The following is an 11,864-nucleotide window of genomic DNA, read 5'->3' as shown; positions in this document are numbered from 1 at the left end:
CTCACCCCACAAACCTCTTTCGAAGCTCCTAAATCTCCTATCATCAAGCATCACCCCCCTTCCCTAGTAACTTAACCTCATTCCATCTCAGGTTGCAATGGAGACGCACAATCTTAGTTCTGGATTAGGGGTTTATCTGTCCCCTTAGTTCAATAGGGCTCGATATGCGAGCCCTGAGGAAGATAGGATATCGCTGCAGGCAGGAGAGTCGCCTGAAGGTAGATCAACCCCTCTTCAATCCCTTGTCCAGCTGAATGTCACTGAAGAGGGCGTGCCATTAGCTTCAGTTTCCAGCCAACATCACTATCAATTCTCAGGCAGAGGCATCCAAGACCCAAACGCGCCCTGGTTGAGAGGCCCAAGATAGAGACTACAGTTTCAGGGGAGACCGGAGCATGGATAGTATTCTCGTTTGGAATATTCGGGGTATTGGAAATCAGCGTTCCATCAGAACTGCTACAAGGCTTATCAATTCTCACAAGTCTTGGATCGTTGTCATTTTAGAACCTATGATTGCCGATGAAAAGAGAGTCAAAACCGGTCTAAAACTCGGTTTCCACTCTTTATCCAATGTGGCTGAAGGTGATAAGATTTGGTTGTTCTACCAAAATCATATTTCCGCATCAATTATTGTTTCTTCCTCTCAGTCCCTGACCCTTGCAGTTAATTTTCAGCAATTCACATCTCCTATGTATCTCACATTTGTGTACGCTAGCTGTGACAGATATCGTAGAACATTGTTATGGCAGGAATTATCAGTTCTTTCTAGGTCCTTGCAGGGTATGTGGGCAGTAAGCGGAGATTTTAATGCAGTGACAGATACTTCTGAAAGAAGGAGCAGGTCCCATCAGTCCAGTCCAAGCTCTGAAGAGCTTGTTGCTGCAATTAATGATGTCGGCCTAATGGATGTAGGTTTTGTGGGTCCTAGATTTACATGGTGCAACAATCAAGCTGGTGCTTCTAAAGTATGGGCTTGGCTCGACAGGGTCCTTATCAATGCTTCTTGGGCCTCTGCTTTTCCCTCATTCTATGTGATCACGCGCCTCTGTTGTTGGCCCTCCCCCGCAGCGTCCCTTCGGGTCCGAAGCCTTTCAGATTTCAGCAGATGTGAACCCACCATGAAGACTTTCTGCACGTTGTACAAGCTGCATGGGACTCAGTTGCCTCTCCCCACCCTATGTTCAACCTGATTCTAAAGCTAAAGGAGGTGAAAAGGGCCCGGCCCTAAAGGTTTGGAATAAGGAGAGTTTTGGGAATGTTTTCGTCTTGGTTAGATCAGCTAAACTAAATGTGTCAACCTTAGAGGCACAATTGCAAAATTCACAGCCAGACGACGTTTTGGCCAGCTCCTCTCAACTCCAGCTTGTGACAGCTATGGAAAATCTCAAGAGGGTGGAGATGTTGGAGGAAATTTTTTGGAAACAAAAAGCCAAAAATAGTTGGCTAGCGGAAGGCGATAGAAACACCAAGCTATTTCATGCTTCAGCAAAAGAAAAACAGAGAAGAGCAGCTATCAGATCTATTAAACTGGACTCGGGTAGCATCTTGGAAGAGCTGGCAGACATTAAAGAGGCTGCTTGCAGCCATTTTGAGAGCCAGTTTTTTATTGGTATTGTTCAGATTGATGAATCTATACTGGCCCCTACCCCCTCTGTCGTGTCTCAGGAGATGAATGATAGCCTTTTGGCCCTTCCCATGCTCTTAGAAGTTCATAGGACAATCAAGAGCATCCCCAAAGATGCTGCACCTAGACCGGATGGATTTTCAGCCAGTTTTTTCTCCTCATGCTTGGAAATAGTCAGTAATGATCTTCTCAAAGCAGCCACGCATATTTTTCAAGGAGGTGATTTCCCTAGGGCCATGTCAGCTTCTCTCATTTGTCTTATTCCAAAGAATTCGGCCCCCTCCTCCTCAGATTACAGGCCTATAAGCCTGTGCAATTGTATATATAAGATAATATCCGGCATCATTGCAGGTAGGCTGAATATGTTGCTTCCTTTACTAATCTCGCCAGAGCAAGGCGCATTTGTCAAGGGCAGATCAATGGCGGAGAGTATCGCTCTTGCGCAGGAAATTGTTAGAGACCTAAACAGGAAAGTTCGTGGGGGAAATGTAGTGATAAAACTCGACATGGAGAAAGCCAACGATAGGCTGGACTAGAATTTCTTGAAGCGAGTGTTATTGAAGTTTGGTTTCAGCCTTTCTTGGGTTGAGATGGCGAAAAATTGTTGGAGTAATGCTTGGTTCTCGATTCTCATCAACGGTGAAGCATCGGGGTTCTTCAAATCTTTGAGAGGTATTCGGCAAGGAGATCTGCTCTCCCCCAGTCTTTTTATTCTTGCTGCAGAAGCTCTCAACCGAGGTATGATTGACCAAGGTAAATGTGCTCCTTTTAAGCTCAGAAGGGGTTGCCCGATTATCTCCCATCTTTTGTATGCTGATGATACTCTCATATTCATCAATGTCAGCTAAGCTTCCTCCTGTCAAGGCCAGGAGAATCGAAAGATTGCTAGGCATCTCTCAATGCCCTTCAGGAATGTCTTACCTGGGTGTGCCTTTGGCTTTTGGTAGATTGAAATTGTTTGCATTTATTCCTCTTATTCAAAAGATAGAGAACCAGATAGGTGGGTGGCAAGCGCATTTTCTCTCTCGGGCTGGCAGGCTAATCTGATCAAGCATGTGCTTGGTAGCATTCCAGTTCACTCCATGGCTGCAACTCTCATCCCTTCTACTGTCCTCAGAACTTTGGAACGCCATTTTTCCAACTTCCTTTAGGGCTGGTCCGAGGGAAAGAAGAAATTGCTTTGGAAGAACTGGCAGCAAGTCGGTTTGCCTAGAGCTGAAGGTGGCGTCGGGGTTAGAAGACTGTCGGATTTCATGAAGGCCCTCTGGCTTAAGTTGGGCTGGTCAGCTAAGTTCCAAGATGGAAATAGCCTATGAAAGAAATTCATAGTGGTAAAATACAAGCCACATCAGCCTTCACCAAGTCCTGTCAACCTGCTAGCATTTGCATCTCCCATTTGGAAGAAAATTCATGTGTTAATGCCTATTCTGGACTGCAATGTTTGCTGGCAAATTGGAAGCGGCTCCTGTAGATTTTGGACTGATAATTGGTTAGGTTTGGGTCCCCTTGTCAACCTTTCCTCTTCTCTTGTCCCTGATTCTCTGCTTACGACCCCAGTAAATCACGTGATTGGGTTGAATGGGCCTCTTCCGCCTTCATCTGCATTTGCCTTCCTCCCTCAGTATGTTATAGATTTTATATTTCAGGGGGGCTTCTGTCTATCGGAAAGACCTGATTGTTGTATCTGGCCTCTTTCTGCTTCAGGTGATTTCTCCGTCAAGTCAGTGTGGGATCTCAGCAGGCCTCCCTTCTCACGCAAGGCCTGGTCGAGGTGAGTCTGGCATGAGAAACTCCCACCCAAAGTATCTATTTTTGTCTAACGCATCCTGCAGAGGACGATTCCAACTGATGCAGCCGTGCAAGGGCGTGGCATATCTCTGGATTTCAAGTGTGTCTGCTGCAATGGAGTTGCACCTGCAGGACACAGCATTGAAACTCTACATCATATTTTCTTCTCCAGCGAAACAGCCTCAGCCGTTTGGAAGGTTTTTGGCAGGCCCTCAGTGTCCCTTTCGCCTCTAACTTGCCCATCCTTGAGACCCTAGATCTATGGTGGATCTCTGCAGGTCTACACCAACATTTATCCCCGATTCGCAGGATCTCCCCCTCTCTCATCTTGTGGGAGATCTAGAAGTCTAGGAACCTAGCTAGATTTGAAGGCAAGGATATGCAGGTTGATGGGATTGTGTTCAAGGTGAAATGGTGGATATCCTCGCTAGTTCAGTGTGGCCCTGAATTGTTGTACCCGCCCCCTCCAGTTCTGCTCATGCGTTTTTGGGGATCTCAGTTTCTCCCCGCCCCCGTCCCCCCCATTCAATCGTCAAGTGGGTGAAACCTAGCAAGGGTTGGGCCAAGCTTAACACAGATGGCTCGGCTAGGGGAAACCTGGGGCCGACTGGGGGTGGCAGCGTTTGCAGGAATCATGACGGGGAGTTTATGTTCGCATTTTCAGAAGGCTATGGGCTTGCTTCCAACACATATGTGGAGCTTCATGCAATTCATGACGGGATCGCTTTCTGTTTCAGTTTACGGATACCCCAGATTATGGTAGAGTTAGACTCAAAGCTGGTGATTGATTTTCTTAATGGCATCACGTGCCCCTCATGAAAATGGGCCTATTAGATAGAAAGAATTCTGCGTTGGAGAGCTTTTGGTCGGATTAGTTTTGGGCACATTTATCGAGAAGGTAATGGCCCAGCAGATGGTATGGCCCGTATGGGAAGTGAGTGTCAGGTTTCCTCATTCTTTCTTCACTATTCACTCCTCCCTAGGCATGTGAGAGGCGGCCTTTTCCTGGATAGGCTGGGTCAGGGAGTAGTTCGGCTTTCCTCCCATAGTGGTTAGATTTGCATTAGCTTGGGGTCTTTTTCAGCTTCTCTTCTTATGCTAGGCTTCTCTCAGGTTCCTTTTTTTTCCTGCAGAGGCCCGAATGTCTATAGGGTATTTTTTGTCATCTTAGGCCTGGGCTGTTCCCTCTATAGGGTGCTTGGGTCCTTTGGGGTTTCCTTTTCTTTGTGGGTTTGGTTTTGTTTATGGTCAGGTTTGATTTCTCAGGCCCGCACTAAGCGTCAGGCTGTAGTTACTCTGTTAATTCGATATATGAAATTCCCAGTTCTTACACACACACACACACACACACACACACACACACACACACACACGTACTACAACATTTTAATGCATTCTAATTAGTGGTTGTTAAACACGATTGAAGATTCTAATTCATATGAATTCCATTGGGATTGTAATATCATATCGATACCATAGTAATTGTGATATGGATTCTAATTCATATTATATAAATATAGGCTACCAAAACGAGCCCTAGTACTGTTTTTTGAGCCTTGAAATATTAAATATTACTGGCTCTTAGAGGTTACTCTTAAGGGTGGCAATGGGTTGGGTCGCCTGCCCAATCCACCGAGCCCAACATAGCTTTGGGTTGGGCTTAGACCTACTTGCTTGGCCCAAGGCCAAGGCTTGGGTCTTGCATGCATAGCCTGGTCAATGTTAAGGTTAGGCTTGTGCTCAATTCAAAGAAGCCCGACTAGGCCCAGCCGAGCCCAGGACGACCAGAGTTTATACATACATGTATTATAGTGCACAAATATGCCATTTTAATCCCCACCATTGGTTTTGTTCCTCTAAATTATGTATTGCGTACCTTACTTGATCAATGGATATATATTAGGAACAGTCAAGTGAGAAATCTTTCTGAGTTGGGCAGGCAGGATTGGGTAGGGCATGGGCCAAACCAATTTTTTCTAGCGAGAAATTGTCTTTTTGAGTTGGGGCGGGTTGGGCTTGGACCCAACCAATTTTTTCAACCTTAGGGTTGGGCTTCCGTGCCAACCGGGCTTGGTCCAGGGTTACGACTCAGGTCTTGGGTTTCAGGCTGGGCTAGGCCCCTACAAAGTGCAACTGAATTCGTCTTTCAACTTCCCAATAAATATTTTGACTTTGGAGACCTTGCTATGTATTTATTCGATGGGAAATCTGTGGATCCCACCATGGATCGAATTTGGTGGAACGTACAATAGATAGTGATTGGTGTACCATGGGTCTAACTACATCCATCTAGGATCAATGAATGGTGGGGCCAAAAATATCAATGGTTTAGATCACTGAACCATGTGCTCCACTTGCCACTGGATAAACTTTTGGACTGGTAGCCCTCGAGATCATAGATACGAACCTATCTCATGGCTACCTTAAAATGTTCACACCGATAAATGAACTTTCCATCAGATCAGAGCCATACAAATTGGACGGTTTGGAACCAGTGACATTTAAATAATAAGTTTCCAAGGAGACATTGTGATCAAGTGACCATAACAATCGCATCGATGTCAAGGCGAATAAAAAGGAAGAGGCCAATGTTTGAAAGACACTATATTGTAGTAGCTCAGCCATGGTTTTTTTTTTTTTTCTTTTATAGGGGACTGGTTATGGATGAACGATGGCCTGCAAATCAACCAAGTCAGATAGTAACCATATCATTTTGCTTGTCCATCATTTTCTCCATAATAAAAGTCTTCTAAAGAGCAAAAGAGATTGAGAAGCCCCGTTAAAAACTGTGCAATCATATATATATATATATATATATATATAGAGAGAGAGAGAGAGAGAGAGAGAGAGAGAGAAGGTACTATATGCTCGACCTTACTGTAGCATCCCATAAGGTCGATCGCAGTCAAATTGTTGGCCGTCGGTTGGAGACATTTTGCATCCAACAGCTGATGCTCTAACGCATGTTGAAGGAGAGAAACCAGTTATATCAGTTTCATTGTGGCTGAGCATATACATGGCCATGTAAATAGGGTTTTTCTCCCCCTTTGAAGCCCTAGCCGTGCACCCTCTTTCTCTCTTTCTATCTCGCTAGATTCCTACCAGCAGCTACATCCATGTGCAACCCTTCTCTCTTCCTCAATCCCTACCACCAGCCACACCCCTGTGTAGCCCTCCCTCTCCCTCAATCCCTACCACCAGCCACGTCCCGCCTCTCTCTCTCTCTCTCTCTCTCTCTCTCTCTCTCTCTCTCTCTCATTCCCTACTCCCATGCAGTGCAGACCTCAGATTGAACATTATAGATAAGGCCTCTGTTTTTTTTTTTTTTTTTGTATGGTTTCTGTTTTATATCATGAGCACTTGCATCTGGATAACACATCATCATCATAATTTATTTTTTTTTGACAAACATTTTTACAAGATCTTAAATATGTACTCCAAATATGGTTCAGTGGACAATGATTACCATCTGTTTGAGAAAATGCCCAAGCAGAGCTTTACGTCTTGGGACACCATTCTAACAGGGTTTGCGAACAATAGTCATGGATGCAAAATGTCTCCATCCAACAGCTAGCAATCTGACAGCGCTCGACCTTACGGGATGCTATCACCCTACGCATAAATTCTCATTAGTTCCGATGATAACTTTTTTAAAACTCATCTCCCATTATATGCCCAAAATCTGGATCGTCCACATGATGCAACAACCCATGAAACCCTTAGGGGCCTAAATTTAACCCTGATCCAAAACTTCAATTGGCCATGGAAAAAGGAAACAATTTCCTCCCTTTATTTGTCTTTCCCTCTTGCCATTGCTCACCAAATTTCGGTCTCCTGTGTAAATAAGCTATTTACGGTCTAGTTTGTTAACCCATTCATGTTTTTCCCACCGCGATGTGTATATAAAATCCACTTTGAACATCAGATGCAACATCCTGCATAGGGTCTAAAAATCTGCACTATTCATGATTCAGGTGGGCTCCACCTTGATCTATTTTCCAAACAAACACAGCATAAACATAAATGAAGGAAAAACAAAAATATCAATTTTAACTTCCTATAAAAATTTAAGATGGGCCACACCACTTACTAGTTTTGGTAGAAAGTTTAGTCACCATTGGTATGGTCCACATGAGTTTTTAACACAAGGAATCCTAATACATATAAAACATGGTAAACCTAATAGACCTTGTCCAGTGTCAGTGGCCATCCGGACAAATCCAGTCACATCACATGCATGGAGGTATGGAACAAAAAAGATGAGATTTTTTTCCAGCTAACGTGTCAAATGTGTATATACTATTCATGTAAGGTTTGCTACGACAAACAGCGATGGACTATGCGACGGATCAAGTCCGTCATTAATTTCATTTTGTGACGGACCTGGTCCGTCGCAAATTTGCAATTTGGTAGCGTGTCCCACAATGACTACTCGTAGAAAATCAGGTTCATTCACTCATTTGGTCAGCCCCACCGTATCCGTTGATTTTGAAGGTTTGTCCCACTTTACGGGTGGATCCAACTGGTGATCATCATTGTGTGAGGCCCACCTTTTGCATTGATAGTACGTGTTGGCTGGAAAGAAATGGAGGTGGATTGTCTGGTGACCTAACTCTATGCGGTTCACTATGATGTGTGTATTTTATCAATACTGTCCATCTATTTTGCCAGATCATTTCACGGCATGAGGACAAAAATGAGGCAGATGCATAGCTCAAGTGGACCACACCACAGGTAACAATGGAGACACTGACACTCATGGTTGAAAACTTACCAAGGACCACCATGATTTCTATTTGCCATCCAACATGTTCTTAAGGTCACATTGACCTGGATGAAGGGAAAACACAAATATCAGCCTGATCCAAAAGTTTTGGTCCAAGGATGTTTCTAATATGATGGGCATTCAATCCCCATTGTTTCCTATGGTGTGGTCCACTTGAGCTTTGGATTTGCCTCATTTTTAGGATAACACCCTAAAATGATCTGGCAAAATGGATGGACAGCACAGATAAATATGCATACATCACGGTGGGCGGCCTCACTTTGTCTCCGAGCAATCACAGTCCAAAAGAAATGGCAATGTGAAAGTTTACTTACAGCTGCTGTACGTGATCATTTATCCAGCAGAAAGTCTCCCTCGTTAGGGAAATCCTGGCCACACAATAAATTTCCCATGAACTAAGGATTGATGGTTGTACGTATCCATTTGCAAAGCCTTCAAAATGATTGCTAGGTATGATTGATAGGTATGATGATAAGGGAGAGAGAGTGGGGCATGACCTGTGTTCATGGTGGGCCGACCGGTTGAAAGGCTTAGATCCCAAAGGTAGGCTTCACTTGTATTATTTTAGGTTAAGCAATAGGTGAATAATACTTTATACCCAAAATCAATGGCCATAATTTAAGAAACACGGTCCAGACCATTTTGTTAGAATTAGTGTTTGGGTCATGTTGGGGTTGGGCCATGTTAGCTTGAGGTGAGCTATGTGTATTTTGGGAGCTTGTATTAGAATGCATTAGAATTCTTTAGGATATTCGTAAGTCATTAATTTGATTAACCAAATCAGCTTTAATATCCCAAATTAGGCTATATATGTTATATTTGACAGAATGATTTTAATAATCATAGAAAATATATTACTTGGCCCAAAATGAAGAAATTTCAAGCCTTGGGTGAGCGACAAAAGCAAGGAGCACGTACGAGCAACTTGCCTATGTCTTTTAACTGCCTATTTAGATGGTCAATGTTTAGACAGTTCAGATCATTCTATTAGTATGATTTTAGTGTTGCAACTTGTAGCTGAATCATTTTGGGATATCATCAACATGCAACATGTATAGCAAATAAGCATCCTAGCGACACCTTTCTTAGACATGCAACTCAAGTGCCTTTAATAAAGAGAGCCAAAGATGCATTTAATCCAAATACATCCAAATCTTTTTAAAAAGACAAAAAAACGAAAAAAAAAAAAAAAACAAAACAAAAAAAAAAAAAAAACTCTAAAATTTCAAAACACACCAAAAGTGAGTATTCCAACTGCCTCTTATTCCATTTATGTCCAAATGCACCTTGCCGAACAAGTGATTTAATTATGTTTACACTCAAATCCTCTCAAATGCACTCAAATGATTCCTAACTTAGGGTATTAAAGCTTATTTACTTAATCAAATTCAGATTCTTATCAATATACTACAACATTTTAAGGCATTCTAATTAGTGGTTGTTAAACACGATTGAAGATTCTAATTCATATGAATTCCATCGGGATTGTAATCCATATCGATACCATAGTAATTGTGATATGGATTCTAATTCATATTATATAAATATAGGGTACCAAACGAGCCCTAGTACTGTTTTTTAAGCCTTGAAATATTAAATATTACTGGCTCTTAGAGGTTACTCTTAAGGGTGGCAATGGGTTGGGTAGCCTGCCCAATCCACCGAGCCCAACATAGCTTTGGGTTGGGCTTAGACCTACTTGCTTGGCCCGAGGCCAAGGCTTGGGTCTTGCATGCATAGCCTAGTCAATGTTAAAGTTAGGCTTGTGTTCAAGTTAAAGAAGCCCGATCAACTAGGCCCAGCCAAGCTCAGGACGACAAGAGTTTATATGTACATGTATTATATTGCACAAATATGCCATTTTAATCCCCAACATTGGTTTTGTTCCTCTAAATTATGTATTGCTTGTGCAAGCGTACCTCACTTGATCAATGGATATATATTAGGAACAGTCAAGTGAGAAATCTTTCTGAGTTGGGCGGGCAGGATTGGGTTGGGCATGGGCCCAACCAATTTTATCTAGCAAGAAATTATCTTTTTGAGTTGGGGCGGGTTGGGCATGGACCCAACCAATTTTTTCAACCTTAGGGTTGGGCTTCCGTGCCAACCGGGCTTGGTCCAGGGTTACGACTCAGGTCTTGGGTTTCAGGCTGGGCTAGGCCCCTACAAAGTGCAACTGAATTCGTCTTTCAACTTCCCAATAAATATTTTGACCTTTGAGACCTTGCTATGTATTTATTCGATGGGAAATCTGTGGATCCCACCATGGATCGAATTTGGTGGAACGTACAATAGATAGTGATTGGTGTACCATGGGTCGAACTACATCCATCTAGGATCAATGAATGGTGGGGCCAAAAATATCAATGGTTTAGATCACTGAACCATGTGCTCCACTTGCCACTGGATAAACTTTTGGACCAGTAGCCCTCGAGATCATAGATACGAACCTATCTTATGGCTACCTTAAAATGTTCACACCGATAAATGAACTTTCCATCAGATCAGAGCCATACAAATTGGACGGTATGGAACCAGTGACATTTAAATAATAAGTTTCCAAGGAGACATTGTGATCAAATGACCATAACAATCGCATCTATGTGATGGCGAATAAAAAGGAAGAGGCCAATGTTTGAAAGACACTATATTGTAGTAGCTCAGCCATGGTTTTTTTTTTTCTTTTATAGGGGACTGGTTATGGATGAAGGATGGCCTGCAAATCAACCAAGTCAGATAGTAACCATATCATTTTGCTTGTCCATTTCTGATGATCTTCAATTGGATGGTTATCAATATATATTTTCTCCATTTGCTATGTATAAGGCCTAAGATTTTGATAGTCGAAATTTCATGTGCATGTGCATGCATGTTTGTGGATGCACTTTGGGCCCAATAGCGATTGGCCTATATAACTAATCAGGTAAAAAATTATTGAAAGTATCTGGCACATATGGTGATTGTGTCCGAGACATGGGCCCATGTTCACCCAACATAAAACATGAATGGGCCTAATCCAACCTCAAGCTAGGCCACTATAATAAAATTATCAAACTTGGCTTGACCCCACTTATCTATCATTCAACCCAATATGCAGGCTTGGCCTATCAAGAGGCCTAGATGTCAAGCCCACTCTAGCCCATTTGAACATCATCAAAAGGGCCATTTGATGCGCAAACAGTGTTTTGAGCCAAATCCTATTTTGAATATACTTTTGCAAACCCTAATCCATCACTCGCTCAACAAAATAGGTGCTAAAAATTATTTTTCATCAAGATATTGAATGCGAGGCACATGAACCCCTTTGCAAAAACTTATCTTGTGAAAGTACATACAAATGGCCTCAGTCTTGAAAACCCTACCAAAAAGCCCTTAGTATTTGATGCATAAAAAATATATAGACTAAAAATTAAATTTTAATGACAGGTAATTTATGTAATCTTCCAATAAGTTGTTCTCAATGTGATTTTTGTTTTTTAAGAAGTTATTATTTTGAAGTTTTGAGAAATAGATATCACCCTTTACACACGATTGAGTATTGTAGCTGGGACTTCAAACTTTCACGTTATATAGCTGTATTCTCTCATGTTGTAGATATTTTTTCCCATATATTCTCTCTTTCTCATGTGCTTTACATTGTTTCATCTTTATATTCATCATATGCTA

The 11,864-nt window shown here is 42.4% G+C and overlaps 1 protein-coding gene across 1 annotated transcript; it reads left to right on the top strand.

Moving 5' to 3' along the window:
* Positions 1-395: 395 nt before the first annotated feature.
* LOC131226822 (uncharacterized) lies at positions 396-1,122 on the top strand. Its single transcript, XM_058222545.1, has 2 exons — positions 396-965; positions 1,069-1,122. Exons 1-2 carry the CDS (start codon positions 396-398, stop codon positions 1,120-1,122), a joined length of 624 nt encoding a protein of 207 aa, XP_058078528.1.
* The last annotated feature ends 10,742 nt before the right edge of the window (positions 1,123-11,864 follow it).

Source organism: Magnolia sinica, chromosome 15 (assembly GCF_029962835.1).
Source record: "Magnolia sinica isolate HGM2019 chromosome 15, MsV1, whole genome shotgun sequence".
NCBI lineage: Eukaryota > Viridiplantae > Streptophyta > Magnoliopsida > Magnoliales > Magnoliaceae > Magnolia > Magnolia sinica.
The sequence above is the reverse complement of the archived record's forward strand: the minus strand, read 5'-3'. Positions and strand labels throughout refer to the sequence as shown.